The 23,584-nt window shown below is 39.7% G+C and overlaps 1 protein-coding gene across 3 annotated transcripts in view; it reads right to left on the bottom strand.

The window, feature by feature from the left end:
- The window catches only part of ESRRG (estrogen related receptor gamma), a 478,332-nt gene that overhangs the window by 148,188 nt on the left and 306,560 nt on the right, over window positions 1-23,584 (bottom strand). For all 3 annotated transcript variants that reach the window (XM_068538547.1, XM_068538545.1, XM_068538546.1), the window contains one exon: window positions 21,183-21,598. In XM_068538547.1, coding sequence (XP_068394648.1) covers window positions 21,183-21,585 — 403 coding nt within the window. In that variant the 5' untranslated portion in view covers window positions 21,586-21,598. The remainder of the gene's footprint in view (window positions 1-21,182; window positions 21,599-23,584) is intronic.

Here is a 23,584-nt window from a genome sequence, read left to right as displayed (position 1 = left end):
CCAGTTCCTCTTCTTCTTTGAACATTATATCCTCATCCTTCGCAACAAGGCCCTTCTGACAGGCCCCTAAATGAGGCCTGTGTGAGCTCACACCTGAACTATGGTAGTTATCGCCTAACTGGGCATTTTGCCTCCGTCCCGTCCCCCTCTAATCCACACTGCATACCATGATCATATTCCTCTTCCTATGACGGCTTTGATCATGTTGTTAAATCAACTTTTAAAAAAATCAATAGATTCCTATGGCCTCTGGAATAAACATAAAATATTCACCTAGCCCACAAAATCCCTGCCCCATGTGACTCTCATCCACTTTTCCAGCAACATTACGATGATTACCTTATATGAACTTCCTGATGCACCAATTTGATTTATTCAGTTTTTGCTGTGTCCTTCAGACGTCCCTCTGAGGATGATCTATCTTTGCCCCTCTTTTCTTCTTAAAATTACTTCCAAGGCTCAACGTTCAACTCAAATTCCATTCAAATCTTTCATGAAAACTTCTCAAACCACCCTAGCAGAAAATGATTTCTTGGTTCTCATATCTTTTCGGATACTCTCATCACATACAGACGTGCCAGATTCTTTTATACCTTTTCACGTGCATATTATCCATGAGATGGTAAGATCCTGGAGGCAAGGATTATTGCTTATGCAGAATAGAAATCCTCCACCCAAAAGTAGTATATAAGTAAAATAATACATTTTAAATTACGTGATATTTTTTGGTATCTCAAGGTCATTTTTCTGAACATCAATTATGAGGCTGTCACATACTACTGTCCACAAGGTCAGGTGAGCTAGATGGCCCATTAGGAAGCAAAATGAAGAACACTAGGAAAACCATTCCACAAATCAAATTAAAAAGAAAAAAAAGTAGAAGAAAATCTAGTTAATTTTTCAAAGCCTTACAAAAATACCTTTGACAAAAATGGAAATCCATGGCAAAACCAGGAGAGCTTATCAAGGAGAAAATAGAAAAATACAAAGGTTTCTGGGGAGTTAAGTGTGAAAAGAGAAAAAAAAAACAAAACAAAACTGTAAGAAGTTTTAAAGGAAATAAAAGTACATCTTGATATAAATAAGAATAAAAATAATATAAAATATGAAAATACAGATAGGTGGCACTAAAAGAGCTATTTAATGTTTATCCTATCGTAACACTTACTATTATTTACGAAATGGGTGCCCTAAGAATTGGACCCACGTTGCAGAAAACACTCAGGAGTGATTCAATTATAGCAGCTGAATCTATAGACGCCCCTTCTCTGAATGACTGTCTAAAGATTTTTATATTTCTTCAGAAACAGAAGGGAAATTGTCAAATTGCCATATGAGAGTTTTAGATCACATATAAAGAAGGATTCCAGTTTCCTTTCTAACCACTACATTCTATAATTCTTCAATGACAAAGAGAAATGTAAAGGCAGAAGAATTTTTAATAGTGCCTTAGGATGAGTTCTTGAGGGCAGAGTTCTGTCTCATTTATAGCTGAATCCTCAACGCTTATCAATAAGCCTACCATTTTGTACATGTGCAGGGCTGGGAAAGAAAGAGGAAGTCCCTGCCTCTTAAGGAATCTACAGTTTTACAGAGGAGACAAGACATGTCAACAAATCACAATACAACTGAGTGTGCGCTGCAACGGCTCTGGATTCAAGTCAGCACCAGACACCTGTGTACACGGATGCATCCCCACAGCTGCTGAGATTGTGCTTTGGAAAGTCAGTGAATTCTTCACACAGGAGCAAATGATTGAACTGTGCTGTAAAAAATGAATAAATGACTACATTGGGGTAAAGGAATCTTCCCCAAGCTATAGAGAAAAACACCACATTCTTATAAAAATTTCACTGTGAACGGAAAGAAAATACACTGGTCCCGAGTATTTTCATAAATGATAGATTTTCAGCTAAGCATATAGACATGGTTTATGATGAATCTGACATCCTTCTGCCAAATGTTCTGTTTCAATAAATTTGTCTTGACATATATGGAAGATAACCTTGATTTCACTAAGTAACACTGGTTTATACCTTGAAAAACAAATCAACATCATTCTAAAGAACTTCTTGGCTGGAGGAAAACCTCTCTAATTTCCAAGCCCTCCCACTGAGTTCCTTAGTTCATTGTTGTTGGCTGTGATCACCCACCCAACAGTCTTTGATTCATGTCAGAGTCTACAAAGATTCTGCCCTTGAAAAACCTTCCCTGGTGCTTTTTCTATTCAATGAAGAGAGCATTTTATCCTAAAAATATGCTGCCCCAAGCACCTAGGCAACACTGTTACATCTATTTTGATAATGGCTCTAAGACACTACTCCCAATAGACCCTATGATCTCGATGGGGCACTTGTTTTCCTTCGATTCACCAAGAGGAAACAAGGCAAAAATATTTCCAGTAGCAACTGCCGGCTTCTGGAATGTTAACACTGGACAGTCATTCAGGGGAATGCAGAAGTTATTGTTCACAGCCTAGAATTCTCATTTCAGACACGGAGTTTTCTTGGATTATAGCTCGCTATTTTCTGGGCCACGTTTGTTATAAGGCACCAGGGACTGAATTGGGCAGCCGTGGATGACACGACTGGAATTTTCCCAGTTTTGTCAATAGCTGGGGAAATAAGCTCAGCTTCAGAGGGAACCAGATCCACGTGGAAGCTCTGGGTTTTTTAACCAGGCTGACAATCATGATAGAGCAATTTATAATATCTCTTGGCGTCTTTTCAGAAGGTCCTGGGCTCTGATGACTGACTGCAGAGTCTTCTGTACAATCAGTTTGCGGGCAATATAATCTTCTCACTTACTGCTTAATAGAATCTTGCAGCTAGCTGGCGGATAGACTAACAGGGTGTATGTAAAACTTCAGCCTGGAGCGCCAGTGGATAATTTGTATATTCCTTTCAGTCACTTAATGGACTTTTACAGTTTAGCAGTGAAAGGGCTGAATGATGTAAATTAGCACGGCATCTCAAAATAAAAATATATGTCAAATCTTTACTTCTGACTCACATCTCTTGCACATAGTAATGAAGCATTGGGCTTTATGTAGTTCCCAAGAGCTGTCCTCTTTTTTACACATACAGACATCATAATTGTAAAGCCAATTTGAAAGCATCTGTATATTTCCCCCAATTGTTTTAATTTTATTAACAGAACCAAATGGCTTGAGATGACCCACAGGGCACTCCAAGTGGGGTTTATCCAATTGTTTTCCAACATTAAGTGATTTAAAAATAATGGGATTTGCCTCAGTACACAATTACAGAGCATTAAAAACTTGAAGGCAATAATCTGTAGTATTTTTGTTTTAAGTGTCCAAAAGCAGGAAAAAGAAAGAAGGAAAACCCTCTCTTTACTGTACGGTAGTAAAGGTTTTTCCATACAGTGATACAACTTCCCTTTCTTTCCTTTTCTTTTCTTTTTTGTGTTTAAAGCTCCTTTGTTTCTAGCTCCTTTCTCCTCATTCTACCTGAAATAGAAAATAACAGTATCTATAGCTGGGATTATATAATGTGAGATAATAACTCATTACATACCTGTGGCAAAAAAAAGTCATAATTCTATCAATGCATATTTAAGTAAAGGATGCTATTTTATTTTCAAAGAACGCACCCAAAGTTAGACTTCAAAATAAGTTACTTAGGGACGCTATATCTCTTCCCAGAAGAATGCTCCGAATACTTTTTGAAACTTCTTTCAAACTGCCACTAGAGTTATTTCAAAGCTATAAAGCAGAGAGGGGAAGGAATCAAATGACACTTTGCTCATATTCACCCAAAATATTTGACTGGCCAAATACAAGACACGATGCCGAACGATGGTTGTCTATTACGAAATGTTACATCTCCCCTCAAAGGTCAAAGAACTGCCATCACTGAAGATATTTCAAGAATCTGCCTCAAGTTCTCCATGAAGATGCCCCGGACTAGGACAAGGAATGGCAGCCCCAGGCAACCAAGGGGACCCCATCCACTTGCGAGCTATAAGACGTGGCAGATAGAGGAGGTGGGGGAAGAGGGCCACATCCGGTTAACAGTCACATCTGGCTCTTAGCAAAGCAATTTCATACACAGGGTTATGCCAGAGCCTCATATTCTTTGCCTTTTGGCTGCCCCTCTAACCCTCTACAAAATGAGGTGGGAGACAGGCGGGTCTAGAAAAGGTCATTTGATATTTGGTTCTTTAAGGTTCTATTGGATTAAATTCTGATCATCACAAATGTAATTTACAAGAGCCCTCAAAGTATGTGGGCACAAATGACTGCCTTTTCACAGTGAAGATCAGGCCTTGCTCCCAAATGGGAGTGGATGATGCTTTGCCTTTAAGGGAAAAAGATCAGGAAAAAACCCACAAGCAGGCAGGTTTATTTATTTTTTATATTTTTTATATTTTTTGGCCGTACCGCACGGCTTGTGGGATCTTAGTTCCCTGACCAGGGATTGAACCCTGGCCCCCCAGCAGTGAAGGCTCAGAGTCCTAACCACTGGACCGCCAGGGAATTCCCCAAGCAGGCAGGTTTATAAACCCTAGTGACTGGAGACTAAACCGCAGACTCTGGTTTCATCCTCCAGCCATCTGTGTTGGGAGGGCCATTGAGCCTACAGTGGGTACCAGAATTGACTGCCTCCATGCAAATACATGTATCTAATCACAAGATTACATTTCCCCATTGTATTCAGTGAACAATGATTTAGCAGGAAAACAATGCTGTACAATGGGGAGGAATTATTTAGCCTTAATTTTTTTCCAATTTAAACAAGACATACCCTGCCTCAGTTTCCCCCAAACTTGTAAACATGGCCACTCCTTTATTGCTTTAATTGCACAACTGTTAACACTGAGCACGGTGCATGTTCATCTCAAAGAGAAGATGGGAAAAAGTTCTTGTATGCCCATGTATATCCATCCTTAGCGTACTGCCTTGCATATGGGTCAGGAAAATGTCTGAGGATGAATAAGTGAGGGAAGAAGGAGAAAGGAAACGGTGGATCTCAGTTCAAATTCCAGCTCTGCCCTTTCTTAGCTGTCAGAACTCAAACCGGTCACTTCACCTTCATACTCTCAGTTTGCTTACGTACGAAAGAGGAATCATCACTCCTGCTTTATAACATTGTAAGCATTACATGGAATATAGGTATTAAACTCATATACAGTTTTGTTCACCCTTCTGAGAAGAAAGGGAAGAAACACTGTAAGATTTTCATCGATGATGAAACATTATGAAATACTTTGACTCAAAGACCTAAGCCTGGAGTTTGGGAATAGTATAAAAACAGTCTTCTGCAGATTTATGCAAGAGTGTGAGAATGAATACGCCATTCACCCAGAGAACTGGAGAGAGGATTTTGTCTTGCCAACAACGCTCGTGTACACAGCTATATTTTACAGATACCAGGAGGAGAGGAAGAAGTGTAATAACTCAAGTCATTTTTTAAAGCACCAAATTGTCTACGAAGTGAATTTCCAAGACATCAACCACCTCTCCTCATGAACATTTCCTGTCACTTCCCTGGAGCTTGTTAAACTGCCCATCACTGGGTGTAATCTGATTATAATTGAGGGCAAAGCATTTGCAAAGCTCTTCAAAATCTCACCCCAGCCTTATCTCTTGCCGCAGTTCCAGGTCAATCCCTACCCCTATCCTAAGTCCACCCCCTTGTCTGACACCCACGCTGAATTACTCCCAGTTTCTAGAAAGCAGCATTGTCTGTCCTGCTGGTCCTAGATGTGCTTCTTCAATGAAGCTCTCCCAGGGCCCACAAGACTGGGGTCCAGGGGTCCGTATGGGTATAACTAGTTCATCTAGCACTTATCTTCAAGCCAACCTTTCTCTTAGCCTTTAAGGCACTTTATTACATGTGTCTAGTAAATTGCCCACCTCTTGTCCCAACTGTACAAATGTCCATTCCTTGAGGGCAGAGACTTACTCCCCTGCTGGAGTTCCCAGCAGAATGTTTCATTACCTGTCCACTTGATTTTTACTGATCCTATTTCTCTTTCCTTCATTTTAATGTTTAGCTCCAAAGTATGCATAAAAATAAACTAGGTACAGTCAATTAGACAGAGCATAACTGATAGCAGCCCACCAATAATATATCATTTGTCATAAAGCAACACAGATTTTTAGGCTATTAGACTTAGAACAAATCCCAAATTCCAGTAGGTTCAGGCTCCTGGTTTTACGTAGACCTGAAAGAGGTGGATGGGTACTGACTTATCTATGATCACTCAACCCTCTTTACAAGGATAAGTGCTAGTTAATTGCAGAAAAGAGACTAAAACTCAAATTCCTGACAACCAGCCCAACGTTCTTTCAATGCACCTGTTAAAACTTACATACCAACACCTCTAATAAACACTAAGAGTGCGGAGCACTCTTCTATGTGCTCTACATCTATGAACCCCCCATTTTGCAGATGAGAGAATTAAGGCACAGAGAGAAGAGGTAACATGCCCAGAATTACACAGCTTACAAGCGCCAGAGCTAGGATTGAAACCCAGGCACTCTGGATCCAAGTCTCTCCTCTTAACTAAGATGCAATGTCGCCTGACTCTAATCTCCAAAAGAAATTAATTGAGTGTTGTAACTGAGTGTTGTTTAGAACAGAAATGAAAAATGAAATCCTTATCTCCCGAGAGGGTGCTTTGTGTAGGTGTTGTTGTTGCTACTGTTGCTGGTTGGAAAGGAAATTTTGATGCCTGGGAATGTGGTAGGATAGGGTGGATCTTGGCATTGTCATTTGCTGTTGTCAGATTTGTGGTGCAAGACCAGCTGCGGGAGAGGATAGGGTTGCTCTTGGAGAAGGCAATTCCTCAACACCTCAAAAAGAAATCCCTCAACTTGTCTCTGTACCACTATGGTTTGTGACCAGTTTAAGTCCACAGAAACCAAACAAACCGTGTCACCAAAGCAACAGGTGTCAGGTTGTACACATGCATTTTATAGATCCCCAAACACAGCTATTGTTCATGATAGGAAAAAACTCAGAATCCAGAATCGGCAGGGTGTGCTTTGAAATGCATTTAAAAGGGAATAACAGTATACAATCAAAAATGCTTACTGATGAAAATGATGGAGAATACAAATCTCTCTCATCAAGGTATGCAGAAATTTAATGCTTTTAGCTTTGACAATGACATCTTCTTGGAAAGGGCTACTGCTCTTTTGCAGTGTAGACAACATCCCCTATGTGATGTGTGCAGCCACTCCATCTCTGTCTTTAAGCTCCTATGGTATAGGGATCGTGTCATGGTCTTCATAAAAGAGCTCAAAAACGACCACTGCCACCTGAAAGGTGTTATATCTGAGCTAACCGTGACTCCCCAAATTTGCTGTGCTCAGGATCCAACTCCAATTCTTATGTGTTTTTTCTCTACTTAGAAATTTTAAACAGCCTTGATATGAGTCTGCCTGTGTCTCTTTAAACATACAATAAAAAAAAAAAAAAGCTCTGTTAACATAATACTCTTGGTGAAAGGAAGAAATGCTAATTAAGTCTAATGCATCCACTCCATTTGGACAGAAAGAGTTTCAATGTGCGCATTTTGCAGTGGCAATTACCGAATGGTACAGTAAGTCCGTATGACAAGTGTGGAGGCATTAGGATCCTACCCTATGTGACAAAAACAAATGACTCAAAGAGGAATTTGACTTCATGCCAATCTTGAGATTTTCCTTCTACCTTAAACAAGTCAAAACAAGCATACCCTTTCCTAATACTGCCCCTAAGTGCTTTGTTCTTGAATGCTACCAGTGTGCCCAGAACTCCTAAGAGACATTGGTATTAGATTCTGCCTTCCCGCTCAAGTTCACATATTCAACAAGTATCTACCTATGTCCTCCAAAGCTGGTATGGATTTGAGGAAATTCTGCTTGACACAAGTGATGGTAATTGATCTATATTTAAACTGTAGAATGTGATATAACTGTGATTACAAGATGCTAGAGTCAAATGGGTTCAAGTCCCAGTTCTATCATTTTCTGTCTGAGTTGGGGCAAACTTGTAAACCTGGAGTTACTTTCTTTGTAAATGAAGTGGTCATGGGACCTAGCAGTTGATACCTCATGGGATTGCTGTGAGAAGCAAGTGAGATCGTGCATTGAAGGTACTGAGCAGAGTGCCTCATACAGAGTGAGCCTTGATTATCAACCATCATCACAACAGGGTAATGATACTCAGGAGAGGGATGCAGAAGAAGAGCTAAGAGGGACTTGCGAAGGGCCCGGTGCTGGTCCTCAGCCCAGAAATGAGGAAATGCTGGGCAGAGAATTCCTCCTGGCCGGCACTAGGAAGCCAAAAGGCTAGGAGAGTAGTAGGTCTGTTAAATCAATAGGCACCATTAGGAGAAGCATAAACCAACGTTCAAAAAGGAGTAATGACTAGTCACCCCAAGAGTCAGGGGACGCCAACAAGGCTGCCAGCTGGATTTAGAGTAAAACAGAGACGCTCAGAGGAGAACCAGTAAAGCTCGGACCGTGTAGCGTGTGTGCCTGAAGATTCTCCTCTCGGAAAGAAAACCTGGGCACATAAACTGTCTGCTCTGACAGGGTGGTCAGCAAAGGACCTGGCGTCTCCTCAGGGAGGAAAAGTACAGAGGGAAACTTAGCGGGGGAGAGTGGGGGGCTTCTTCCTGTTGGATGATGATCCAGGGGAGGCAGGGGCAGGATTCCTCTTCCAGGAAACACTTAATTCCTACCCCTTTATAGAACAGCAGGGGTCCACAGTCTTTTTCTTAAAGGCCCAGATAGCCAAGAGTTCAGCTTTGCAGGTCCTTCAGTGTCTGGCGCGACTCCTGTAGAAGCAGGAGGGAAGCCACAGACAACGCAAGAATCGGTGCGGCTGCGTTCCAATAGAACTTTCTTTAGCAAAGTGGATTTGGCCCCCAGGGCCTTGGTTTACTGATCTTGGGTCTAAAACATGTGGACAAAAGCCTGCAATGATAAGAAATACTTTACAATCTCTTTCCATCATTTCCTCTTTTTTTTTTTTTTTTTCTCACAACCCTGTAAAGTAGCTTCTTATAAGTTAGGTTCAGATATTAAAAAAGAAATCTCAGTAAACTGAGACGAACAGGTGGCAGGAAGAGTTGGAGGGCTTTTGCTTGAAATATTTGCAAAATTTGAAATTGTTATCCACGTAAAACATAGTCTGAGGACTCTGGGGACAGCGAGGGTGTTCCAGAAGCAAGGGAGCAGTGCAGACACTTTGGAAGCGAGGGAAAAAATATACAGGCGCAGTCAAGGACAAAATCTTGGGCTAGATTCGTTCCTTTGAAGATTCTTGTACTTGCCTCTGATCTTCCTCAAATGGAAACTATGTTAATAGTATGCGCTGAAATAAAATGGGTATGAGAATGCAGATGTAGGGTATGCTTTCAGATTCACTCTAAAGCATTCAGATCTCAAGCTCTAAATTTTAAATTAATCCAGATTTTCTTGTACTAAATTCTCTTCTTTTCTTTCTAGGATGACTCAGTGATGCCCTTCTAAAAAGAAGCATATAAAAATATGGTTGTTTCTTTAAACTTTTTCAAACCAAAATAAAACAAGAGTTAATTCCAAAGAATATAATTTTTTCCTATAAACATACAGATGCATTCATATAATCACTTAAAAGAAAAAAAAAAAACTCCTTCTGACTAGTATTCATCATAAGAAAAAAAAATTGATTCTGAGCTGCCTTCTGTTGTGGTCACAAAGTTTAGTAAGTGGACAGGAGAAGAAATAAGCCTCTTCCCTCCTGAAATCAAGAACGAAAGAGTCTGGGAAGTGTTATCAGCGGTGAGTGTACACTTTTAGGATCAACCTAAGACCAGCAACTAAAACTCTAGTGGCAAAATGAGTGTCAGCAGATAACATCCAAGGGAACTGAGACAGAAAACTGATATGGTGGTACTGAAGGGCTGAACTCTCAAACTTCATATTTAGGGGATTTCAGAAAATGAATGATAAAAAAATTAGATATTTTTAAGACTTACTTCTGCTGCCTCCTTTTTACAAACCTTTAATATCATCTAATCATCACTGAAAATATTCTTAATTCCCCTTTTTTATTATATTTTAACAACTTAATGGAAAAATTTGCCCATGAACTAAAATCTCTTAAGAAAAATTCAGGCTAAAATTATTCAATGCTTGAAAAGCTTTTAAAATATACAAGGCAGGGTAATGAGGGGGTTAAGAGAAGAGGCTCTGGGTTCAGTCTGAGACCCAACTGTGTCTGGGCAGTTTCTTCTCTGTGCCTCTCTGTGAACTTTATAGAAGTTCCACATCTATAAATAATATAGTAATATTATAATGGTAGTATCTACTTTAATGCAATGATGGAAGAATTAAATAAGATAATTAATGTAAAGCACTTAGAATAATGTATGGCACATTTTAAAAACAAATATATTCATTATTATTATGACAAATTAACAAATTCTTCATCTATTACTGGTATAAAGGCATTGTATTCAATTCAAGAGGATGAAACCAACTATTTACATTGTCCACATATGTAATTACTTATGGATAAGCATTGGCAGGTGAAAGATTAGAACTTCAAATTTGAGAAACATCCAGAACGCCTCAAAAATATTTCAACATTCACATCATACTCATTATTAGAATGGCCATTATTAAAAAAAAAAAAAAAGAAAGAAAATAAGCGTTGGAGAGGATACAGAGAAATTAGAACCCTCATTCACTGTTGGTGGGGGTGCAAAATGGTGCAGCCTCTATAGAAAAAAATATGGAAGGTCCTCAAAAAATTAAAAATAGAACTGCCATATGATCCAGTAATCCCACCTCTGGGTATTTTATCCAAAAAATTGAAAGCAGGATCTCGAAGAGATATTTGTACACCCATGCTTATTGCAGCATTAGTCACAATAACCAAGAGGCAGAAACAACCTAATGTCCATTGATGAATGAATGGAAAAAGGAAATGTGGTGTATACATCTATACATCTAATGGAATATTATTCAGCTGTGAAAAAAAAGGAAATCCTGACATATACTACAACATAGATGAACTGAGGACAGTATGCTAAGTGAAACAGGCCAGTCACAAAGACATAAATACTACATGATTCTGTTTATAGGGGGTTCTAAAGTAGTTAAACTCATAGAAACAGAAAGTAGAATGGTGATTACCAGGGGTTGGGGGAAGGGGAAGATGGGGAGTTGTTATTTAATTGGTATAGAGTTTCATTTCTGCAAGATGAGATAATGTTGAAGATCTGTTGTACAATAATATGCATATAGTTAGCACTAAGGTATTGTACCCTTAAAAATGGTTACGATGGAAAATTTTAACTTATATATTATGTGATGTGCATTTTATGTTATGCTTTTTACCACAATAAAAAATAAAATGAATTGGACTTCCCTGGTGGTCCAGTGGTTAAGACTCCACGCTTCCAATGCTGGGGACGCGGAGGTTCGATCCCTGTTCGGGGAACTAAGATCCCATGTGCCGCATGGTGCGGCCAAAAAAAAAAAAAAAGAAAAAGATGTGAAAAAATAAAATAAATAAAAAATATGTTGGAACATCATTTCTTTTACATATAAACTTATATTAACTTTTCGTATAAACCAGAATACTTTACCAGCATCCATTACCTAATTTTGCTTTCAGGTGAAACTTCTGAAATGGTGTAATAAGAGAACTCCAATGACCAGGCCTGTTGAATCCCAACAACTTAAAGCAACTTCAAAAGAAACTTAATTAATGCCCTGTGTATACTTTATCACTTCTATGATGTTATCTAAATTTATCAAGTAATTATCAGAAAAATGAATCATTGCCTTGGGCTTTACCAGTAAAGAAAAAAAATTCTGACCCATGCCACTGAACGCCACCCTGCCATTCCTCACAACCTGTCTCACAGCTTCCAAAACCTGAATTCTAACAAGTAACAAATCCTCAGGATTCAAATCATATACTCCTGCAACTGATTACCCAAAAAAGTGACCCACATTCGCACCAATAGGAACTTCAGACAGCAGAACTCTCATCACTCAATTTTTTTGTTTTCTTTCCTACCTTTAGGGTGAACATTTTAGTGTATCCTAACTGGATTCAGCCAGAACCAATTCTGAATTTATGGGAAGAAGGATTTTATCATGTAATTACTTTAACATATGTTAAAGCATGCACTTTGAAAAATATGAAGTACAATGTATCTTTCCTACTATTTGCGCTCAAGCATTTAATATGACGCTCTGTAGACGGAAGCCATTCTAACAAGGTAATTTATTGGTTATTCTCTGAACGAAACAGCATTATTTGTCAGGGCTTGGTTCTGAGTGAGGGAGAACCAAGAGGAAAGAATGAAAGCTATTAGAATGTTAAGAGAGGTACTGATACCTTTTCTTGGGAGTTCATCTTGTTATCAAAGGACAGCCTCCAGCCTCTTCATCAAAACAGTCATCAGATAATACTAGGGTGACCTGGGTGCAAGTCCAGTTGTCTGTAGGCAAAGTATCAGCCACACCCTACTACCTAAGAAGTCGCATCACAGATGCAAAAATCCACCTAGCTAACAGACAAGAAAGTAAATGGGGTTTTTAAAGAATTAATTGGAACTGATCCGTGAAGATCTTCCGACCTGAGCATGTGAACAACACAAACTTCCTTCTCACCAGTGATTTGCTGGAAGAACTGGTGTGGAGTGCTGGGAGAGGTTGTGGATTTGACCAGTGGTAGGCTGAGGCAGGCTAGGAAAAGAGAATTACTGGCCAACAAATTCCCTGGAGGAAATGGCAATGCACGTGCTTCCTTTCCCATAAGAAAGTGACTTTATCACGAACAGGTAAGTATGGATGGCACAGGTGGACCAGGACACTGGAACCACAGAGGGCACCAGTTCTCACGCCAGCTCCACCTACAATCAGCACCTGGGAGCCCCTTTCCTTCCTGGCTGCTACTTCTGAGGACACTGGCTCAGGTGAACCAAGGGAAATGGATTTCATTTTCTGAGTACAGAGGGTTTTATTTAAGAAAAAAAAGTTCACAGAAATTTAAAAAAGAGAGAGAACATAGCCTCTTAAGTATGCATGTGTAAAGATAATCCAGAATAACATTCTTATTTTTTTTGATTCTATAACGTAGGCCATATCAGAGTAGAGTCAATGGAGAATATACTAATATTACAGATATACTAGAAATTCAGTTAAAGTGTGAAAATAGAACTAAGTTTAAAAAAATTACTAACAAGCTTGTCCTTTTATTAATTGTAACTATTGCACTTTTAAGAATTAGCAATATTACTACTACATCTTTTTTTAATAAATAAAAATAAATGCAATATCATTTACCAGAGGATCATAAAATGCATACTATAATTTCTTCCCAACCACTGTGAAATAACATAGACAGTAGAAGACAGGGTCACTCGTTTTGCAAATATATTGCTTAGGAAAGTGAATTGTGTCTGCCTAACTTGACTAATTATCCAATCTCACTAATTTGACAGTGAACTACAGTTGGACTTTTTACCATGGCATAAAAAAGTTTCATTGTAAATTCTTTTCCTCCTTGAATGCCACTGGCATATACCCCTTACGTGGGATAGGTTCCTATCTACTGTCACGCAGATAGACAATATACCCTCTCAGGAGGTTAAAATATGTTGATTTTAAATGACTTTCAAAATAGAGTAACATAATGCAATGTGTTTAATAAACATGTAAATGATACCAGACGCCGGTGTTGCAAATGTGAGTTCCCAACATCTGAAGGACAAAAAAATAGTGGGGAACATTAAATTTTCTTCTCTTTTCTTTTCCCTGATCAAAGACCAACCATGCAATTTAATCTCTGAAAATTAATCACTCTTATTTTATACAACCAAGATCCAACTTTTTGTCAGTGACTCTAAATGCTACTTTATTTTCATTTACATTGATTCTGTTTTCTGGTTAGCTGGCTGATACACACATGTGTATGTCATAGTGAACAGTGAAAAGAGGCTAGAAAATTCTAATTCCTGGAAAAAAAAAATTCTGAAAACTGAGATAATAGGCTAAAAAATATCATCACGATAGAGACCTTGCTTTCAATTTAAATAAATGATATGCATGCAAAGCTGTCCAGAAAGTCCTCTGATATGAAAATCCTGGCAGTCATTGTTGCCTACAAGGAAGATGAAGTGAGGGTGTTTTAGTCTAGCAGCTACCCAAACTAGGGCCAGCCTTCAAATCTAGCCCTAGGTTTGTTTTGGTATGACCTCAAGCTCAGAGTGGTTTTTATATTCTTAAACAGCTTAAAAAATAAAACAAACCAAAATTGAGTACATGACAGAGAAGGCATGTGACCTACAGATCCTGAGATATTTACTATCTGTTTTACCCTCTGGTCCTTTACAGAAGAATTTTGTTACCATTAGCTCTTCAACAACCTCAGAAGCGATGACAATTTAGGCCAATTCCTAAAGGTCAGAACAAACCACGAAAAAGGAATCACTACTCATTTATCCTGAGAAGTGGGTCCACTAAGTCAAAACTGAGAGAGATCAAACTGTAGTTTCCTAAAATATCAATTCGCATAATACATATTCTTTACCCACAAAGAAAGCCTGCAATACTAGATTTTACTATTAAAATAAACACTGAAGCTAACAACTAAAGTAGCAGGAGAATAATATTTCTCATTGATAACTTGGCAACATTCATGCATTTCAAAAACTCAGACAAAATTGGCATCACATGCAAGGAAAAGTGGAAAAGTCAATTAAACATAACAAAAGCAAGCTCGGAGTTAAAGCAAATGAGGTTTAGACAATATTTCTTTTGAAAATATCACCTCAGTATTTAATTTAATACTGCAACCAAACTGATAATCACTGAGATTTGTTAAGTCAATTTAGACAATTCCATATTATTTTGAATTTTAATTTTAGAACATATTCGTTTTAAAGATGCTACGTACAAACCGGGATAGTTATTTTCTCTAAATGCTATTTAAGTTAAACAGATAATACCTTATTATTTTCCTTGGTAAGGTTCATATGATGTACAGACACTCAATTTGTAAGTTATTTCCGCCAGTGCTGCAAATATTCTATTCTGAGACTAAAATAGCACATGACGGCAAAGAAAATGCTACATCCAGGAAAGGTCCTCTAGGACTAAGCCGTCTACTTCAGGAAGGAGTCAACAATTCAGGGTGGAAAATAGCAGACCCCATAGACTGTGCCCATTCACCTTGAGCATATGCCTTCCTCCTCTTAATGCCCTATGATTAAGGTGAGATTTAGGCTCTTAACAGTGTCACCTTTGGACTCAGACTAGGAGGGCCCCCCACCTGAAAGCCCTGGGCTTTAGAAAGTATCATGGTGCAAGCCCTTCCACAGGCTAAGGACACAAGCCCCGCTTGTACTGCATGATCCCCAGTACCCGGGACTCCTGAATTCCCAGAATAAGCCCCTACAAACCCCATTCCAGGACCTGCGTGGCCCTCTCCCCTGGGTCGCTCCTCTGGAAGATGGCCTGGGCTGGACCGCAGTGCCAGAGTGCACATTACGAGGCCTGTGTGTGGTCAAGGTGCAGCTGTTAGGAAGGGGCGGATGGGCCTTGGACATGGGGGCAGGGGCGTCCACACTACGTACCAGACATGATGGAAGGCAGAGGGGAAGGAAGAGAAATGGGCTGGGCTGCAAGCTAAAAGCTGGCTCTCCTTCTACTGCCTCTTTCTGACACAAAACTCCTAAGAGTCTAAGAATTAAAAACGCCAAGCTAGCCTCCCAGGCCACTGTGAAGGCGTATTTGTCAAATAAGAGAACAGAACATATTTGACTTAGCAGTTTGTTATCTTAATTTACAAACGCTTACATATTTACATACACAATAGGTGGGTGTACACTGTCTCAGGTCCCATGAGCATCCGCAGTGGACTTGGTTCTCATGATGGTCCCTCCTAGATTTCACGCTGCAAAGACATTCTGCTTTTTTATTTCCTGAATCCCATATTCAAAGCTTAGTTGGGATATTTTACTCAAGTGATAAGATTCAGGTTCCCTTTCTGATTTACCTAGTTTCCCATCCACAGTCACAGAAAAAAAAAAAAATTAATTGATCACCATAAAACTACATAAAACCAGGGGAATTCTCTGGTGGGCCAGTGGTTAGGACTCGGTGCTTTCACTGCCGAGGGCCTGGGTTCAATCCCTGGTCAGGGAATTAAGATCCCACCAGCCGAGCAGCACAGTCAAAAAACAAAACAAAACAAAACCAAAAAAACTATATAAAACCAATCAAATTTCCAATCGGCCCACCTAAATGCCCTCTAATATAAAAGGGCACTATTGTGAAAAATGGCTACAGGGAGAGAAAGTTTACTATCAGAGCAAAAGGGGGGTAGCTGTGAGCTGAGAAGCTCACAGGTCCTTCTAGTTTAGCATCAAAGCCATCTATTTGTCCTAGAGTATTTGAACCACCCCGTGCTTGAATAGTCCAGTCATAGTGCCAGTATCAACCAGAGTCAATCAACTATTGAGACCTTACTATGGGCCAGGTGCTTTGATAGTCTCTTCATTTAATCCTTACCACCTGGGGAAGGGAGGCACAGAGAAGTTATGGCCTCTCAGCAGGTAAGTGGCTAAGACTTGGACCTGGTTTTATATGAATCCAAAACCCATGCTAGAAAGAATATCTTAAAAAAAATAATCTCCTATTTTTAAAATGTATAATATCCTCTTTTTAAAAGAGGGGGGAATGCCATATTTCTAGCACAAGAATGAACGGTTGAAATGGTTATATTAATAAATATATACAATTTATTTTCCATATTCTTAAATAGACATAAAAACTTCACAGGGCTAGTGTTTTGTGAATTTAATAATGAAACATATATTGACTTTGGGGGGATATAAAGATATTTTCCTTCTCTTACCTCCTTAACAAGAATCCAGGGAAAACTCTTAATGAGAAGGTACCAAAAAAAAACCCAAAAAAACCCACAGAAGTTCCCACTCATTTACGAATTAAGGCCAAACTAGAATTAGAAAAAAAAATCAGAATAACGATATCACACACAAAAATTAATAAGCCTAGAAAACGACAATGAAATCATTGCTGCCATTGTAACCCTGTGGGATGATAGAACAGTCAAAATCCTCTAAAAAGTTTTTGGTCAGAAAAAAAAAGAAAAGAAAGAAAAAAGCAAACTAAAACCTTCCAAAACTTTGACTTTTACCTAAGTGTTGACCTAATTCAATAGTTTTCCAATGATAACTTGGAAACAGTCAATAAATAAAATATGCCTTTCTGGTTGACTTTCACAGAAATTTATGATTAATTGCCTTTTGCAACTAGAATACCACATTCAGCTTTGAAAAGAACAATTCTCATTACTTTTCGCAAGAGGCGCTCTGGATATATGTTCTTTTGGCTCTAAGTTTAAGAAGTATTTTGTCCAACTATTAAAATGTATTACATATTGGATAACCAATCTTAAATTATTATAACAAGAAATAAAAATTCTAAAGAGGAAATATTCCCATGACTATGGCTTTGAATATATATGTCCCTTAGTCAAGTCAATGAGACCAGAACCAGGAAGCCACACTTACCCCCTTGGCCATAGCGGCTATGAGATGGTGGGAAGACTTGTTCTTAAGGGCAGTTGCATAATCCTTTCTCATTCTGCGGGAGAGCTTTAAGGGAGGGAGGGGAAAGACTACCATCGGTCAAGGAGAGTTTGGCTGCAATGCTGCCTCAAGGCATGAGAATGGATTCTATGGTCCCTTCCACATCAGACTAAGCATCTGTGATGATGCAACAGATTCGGCCACTTTCAACATCTTCCGAGTTGAATCGCTATCACTAGTTGGCCAGAGGAAGGAGGGGCCGTTCCAATCTCCCTTACAATTACCGCCCTAATTATTACATCACACTTTCACAATTTAATCCCTTTATTTGCCTCACTGCCTTTTTGGGGCTAAGTGAGCATCACGGCGCGACGCCCGCTGATGTAGCTAGCAGGGTAGCAGGGCAGCAGGAGTGCCACCCAGCTGCCAGCTACAAGCACAGCCAGGTGGGCAAGCCCGGAGTGCTAATCCGGACAGTGACATGTCTGCTGCTCAAAATCCTTGAAAGTTGCGGTCTCCAATATGGAGTAGAACTGAGAGCACTATACGTCAATGCCAAGAATCACCCTGTGGTTCACCCTGTGAGGCTTTTGGTAGCATTTCAGCAGCGATAGAAGTGCAACTGTTCTATTCCAGGGATCGCTCGGTAAGTAAGTATTGCACGGCTATTAATAGCTAAGTGATAGGATTTCTTTTTTTTTTTTTTTTTTAAACAACTGTCAGGAAATGTTTTCACATAGTTGTCCTATCTTTGGAAAACATACTGAGGACCACGTTGTTTCAATCCTCCCAGCTCCCAAAACAAAAAACTTTGGTATTCCCTCAAAGCAGGAGACATTTATAAGAGGAATTCACTGCAATCCACAAACCTTTGGGAACCAAACTTTCATAAAGTGTTGCTAAGCTGAAACTCAGGCCAGCACAGTGCCAGGCCCACAGTAGGTTTTTAGTCAATATTTGTTGAGTAAATGGGAGTGATGTTCATATTGAGACCATTTTGCTTATACCAGTGTACACAGTATTTGTTAATTTATCCCCAAACACTCCCTTATCTTTGTGTAGTTAGACCCCGAGCTGTGTAAACTGAATTAACAAAACCAAATTACTAACAGTTTAAATTTGAGATGTTCTGTAGCATCCATATTCTAATACTGTTGGACAATGGGTGGTAGGAACCCAAAGATTTGAAGTGTGTTTTCATTCTCAAGTTTTGCAATCTAGTAAGTAGGCTGAAGAGATACTTTCAAATGCCCCAAAGTGGGAGGAAGCTTTGCATACAGATCATCATTGTTTTTATTTACTCACTTTACATGTGATTTTGTATTTCACTTTATCCAGAAGCATTCCTTGAGGTAGGTATTAACGCCTTCAGTTTATAAATGAGAAGAAAGAAAATAAAGATCCAGTGGATGAAGGGTTTTTGTAAGAAAATGCTAATAAAATATGGCTATGGTGATCCATTAAATATGAAGATACAGCTATTAAAATATTTAGGTAATTCGTACATACGCCACACTAACTTGGCTTGTGTTCTTCCGTTAAAACTATGAAAGGCCATGAAAAGATTAGGCTGATAGATCCACTCTGTTATGTAAGAGTTATGATATCTTGAACAACTGTGCACTTTAACTCTTTAACTGTGTATTCATCAGCCATACATCAAGGAAGTGATTATGTAATAGCACAAAAGCAATGGGAGATGGTACCACCTGTTCCACTCAGGACAATCACTGATCTTCAGTGCTACTGGGTGAAAAGACTTGCCCGCCCACATGCTCGTAAAAGGAAAGGGTAGAAGATTACTCTCTGTGCTCATAAAAGGGTTCAGAATCACCTTTTGTTAAAACATTTAGAAGGATTAGAGTTTAACAAACATCATCTCCTTTGCACTTTAAAAACCAGTAAGCATGTCACACAGTTATTAAACTGATTTCAGTTATGTCCAACAAGGGACCAGTAGATGACAAAGAAGAGTTGTCAGCGGTAAATCAGCAGCAACACGGTAATAGAGCTGTGGTTCTCAAACTCGGGTGAGCATCAGAGTCACCTGGAGGGCTTGGCAAAGCACAAATTGCTGGGCCCTCCCCCAGGGATTCTGATGGAGGTAATCTGGGATGAAGGATGGGAATCTGCATTTCTAACAAATCCCCTGGTGATACTGATAGCGGCCACACTTTCAGAAGCACTGTCACAGAACACAGCACAGTATAGTGCAGTGGCTCTTAACCTCGGCTTTAGATGAGGCATTAACTAGGAAGCTTTCATAAATCCCCGCTTGCCCTGGCTGCACCCAAGGCCAATTAATTCTGAATTTGGCGGTATGAGCCTAGGCATCAGTATGTTTTTTATGTCTCCAGGTGACCCCCGTGAGCCTGCAGGGTTGAGAACCACTGACATGAGGGAAAACACACTTGTATCTATAACTGGTTAAGAAGATACGTTTTGGGTATTTTTGTTTTGGCCATGCTACGTGCTTTGTGGAATCTCAGTTCCCCGACTAGAGAGTGAACCCGGGCCCTCAGCAGTGAAAGCGTGGAGTCCTAACCACTGGACCGCCAGGACATTCCCAGAAGATACGCTTTGTAAACCACGGAGCAGAGCAGAATAGAATCACTGGTGTGCTGGGGATCCTCAATAAACAATGATTCTTTCCTTCCTCTATTTTCTTCAAAAGTGTATCACAAAGGATCTAAACAAGTGAAATGTAATTTTCTGTAAGATATATATCTATAGCTTTGAAAAGGAGCTGAGTTTTGTATTTGTGGATTCCTAGTTTAAAGGGTCACATACAAATTTTAGTCATGTTTTTCTACATTTTTCGGTGGGAAATAGTATTGTTATTTATAAATCCGGAGACCTATAAAGGTTTGGGTATGTCTTACATACGTTGGAGGCATATTTTCTATTTTGGTAAAGTTTGGAAGCTTTTTCATACAAATTTATTAAAAAGGTGGGGAAAGTACATCCAACCACAGGAAAAGAAGGAAGGGCGTAGAAAATTAAATTTGTTTAGAGACGTGATTCTCAAAAGTGTAGTTCCTGGACCAGCATCAGCATCGTCTGAAAATTTGTTAGAAATATAAATTTTCAGACCCCCTACCCAAGACAGATCTAATGAATCAGAAGCTCTGGGAGTGGGTGGTCTGCATTTTCACAAGCTCTCCAGGGGGGTTTGATGCACACTCTAGTTTGAAAACCACTGGTCTAAAATATTTATCATTTCAGCTATACGAAGAAGAGAAGAGGTAAAAGCACTATTTATCCAGTGCGCATCGGTTCAGTGGCTATCCAGACCCCCACTGCTCTAATAACTGCTGTGCTCTTTCAAACTCCACCCATAGCTTATTATCATTCCGTCTTTAGAGCTTGATAGTAAACGCGGAATTGATAGGGAGCATATGCGGGGATGGGGGGGTGGGGGGGTGGGGAGTCTATTCTACAAATCCTCCACTATCAATTTTCATCTATTTCTATTTTGTACTCAAGATAGAATTAAGAATGCACAACTTGACTAACAAGGGCCAGAACCACGAAAACCAACCAACCAACCATCACATGAGGCTGGAGGAGGGTGGGCATCGCCAGGTGCAACCCTCACTCACCTTGAATCGTCCTCTTGAAGAATGCCTTGCAGGCTTCACAGGATGCAACCCCATAGTGGTACCCAGACGCGATGTCACCACACACTAAACACAGTCTCTTGGGCATCGAGTTGAGCATGTATTCGCACTTGGTCTGGGGGTCTTCAACAATGGTGCTGGAGCAGTCATCGTACAGTTTCCGGACGGGCCCACTACCTCCTAGGATAGGAGCAGAAGGGTAGAGAGGTGGCGAGTCAAGTCCGTTCTGATGGCCATTCATGGTTGAACTGTAGCTCCCGCTGGCGTCTGAAGAGCCACCTGGGCTGTGGTGGTTGACGCTGTCCGTCAGGGAGGCCGGGCTGGAGGGTTCCGTCTTGATGAAGGACGAACAGCTGGAATCAATGTGTCGATCTTTGTTTGACATTCTGCAGAGAAGCCTGAGGTTTAGGGAGGTGCAAACAGAGAGAGAAAGAGGAGAGAGTGTCAAACACAGATACCAAAAGACGTAGAAACAAAGAGAAGGTGAAAAAATAGAGAAAGTGAAAAAAAAGATCGAAAGGAGAAAAAAAAAAAGAGAGAAGAATTCATACGTTAAAGACATTGCTCTTTGAGAGTGCTGCATAAGAACTAGGGACTACACATCATTCTCTAGTCAATATCTCTTGTTCTACAACAAGGTAATCAGCATAAGGGCGTGACAGGGTTACATCAAAGTGCCCAGACAGGCCATAAACTAAAGCTCTAAGGGATCCAGTTCCTTTCATTTTACCTTTCTCTTGGAGAACCACTGTCAATATCTAAATCAACTCTCTAGATTCTAAATTTAGCCACGGAAGAGGAGTAATTTGCAAAGTCCATATCACTTCTAAAATTACCCTTATCCTCACTCTACTTTTCTCTTCCATTTTCTGATGTTGCAGTCATTTTATTATGAGCAGAACTAAACTTTTATTGTCAAGACCGAACAGATGATTCCTCAGCTCTGTAATTACTGTTTGTCAGCACGCTTCCATAAGCATAACTGTGTCTTTTATTGATCTAAGACACATAGGGAATATATCCTCAATCACGTTGCCTCTTTAATTAAATTGCTCTATTTCCTAGACATTTAGCGATACAGAAAGACATCAAGGATAAAATGCTAGCCAATATTTAAGGATTATTTCCTAGAGCCCACAAAACAGTGAAATGATCACCAGCATTGATTAATAAATATGTACATGTGTTTACATGTGTCCGTGTCTGCATGTGCGATTTGCCACTGTTGAAGAGAGGAATCACTAAAAGCCATTTGAGCCTTCAGTATACCTGTGAAACCATAAACCTGATACTTCATATTCAGCAAAGTAAGGATGTATCAAATTTTGCCCTGAAAAAATGAGATTTGCGATGGTCTCTTTTTCTCCCCTTCCTTTGGTCTTTTAACATCATACCTCCTAAAAGGAAATATGATGAAGCATCTAATCTAACAAACTCTCGCTCTTATCTAGAAGAAACAGACTGCCCCTCTTACTTTGTCAGACCCGTAAGTGATTAAATTTCTGAAGAGGTAATTAGATGAAAAGATATAATTGGTCCTATTTTCTTTCCGGTTCGCCATAGTGCAAAACCCCTTTTAGCAAAGTCTCTAGGAACCTTCTGAGAGCCCACTATAGAAAGAAGAGGTGACAGCTGAGAAACAAACTTAGATAATTGCTTCCCAGTGGAAAGTTGATTTATGGGAATCCCACAGGGTAATGGTCATTCACTCGAATTTGGGGGAGTAGTCACAGGATAACCGAAGGGATGCAATTATCTCTTTCACTATAAATCTAATGATATTTTATCACTGCACAAATTTCATGCTCTCCTCCGGGTGCCCCCTTCCCCCACTGTTCTGTTACTTTCAAAAGAAGAAAAATATGGTTATTTCCTATCAGGGAATGTTCACTGAACAGTTCCGAGAAGGCAGTCTCAAGAGCAAAGCATCCAGAGCAAGAATTTGCCTCTTTCCTAGCAGATTTCCCATTGGAAGTTTTGTGCCTCTTTCTAAAGTAAAGCAAACTCAGGATGTGAAGAAAGCAAACAGGAAGGAGAAATCCACAAAAATATCTTCTTGCTTTCGCCCACCCACTTGTGTTGTCCTTTCATCAAGAACTAGTGAAAGAAAAAATATCCCCCTCCAGCCTGAACCAGGCGTCCGCTCCCTCCCGCATCTGCTGCCTTGTCCCCGTCACTGTTAATGAGCTCTGTAATTAATAGATCGCTCTCCTTGTCTCCCAGCTTGCACCCTGGGCTAAGCACTTTTCCTCAAGTCAACGTTTGAAAGAAAGCGGGTCGGCACTGACTTACAGCAGCCCTGCAAATTCCTTTTAATTTAAAGCACTTACTCTACCACTTCACTTATTACCTTATAATTACTGGACTGCTCGCACATACATTAT

The sequence above is a fragment of the Eschrichtius robustus genome, chromosome 3 (genome assembly GCF_028021215.1).
Source record: "Eschrichtius robustus isolate mEscRob2 chromosome 3, mEscRob2.pri, whole genome shotgun sequence".
Classification (NCBI taxonomy): domain Eukaryota; kingdom Metazoa; phylum Chordata; class Mammalia; order Artiodactyla; family Eschrichtiidae; genus Eschrichtius; species Eschrichtius robustus.
The sequence above is the reverse complement of the archived record's forward strand: the minus strand, read 5'-3'. Positions and strand labels throughout refer to the sequence as shown.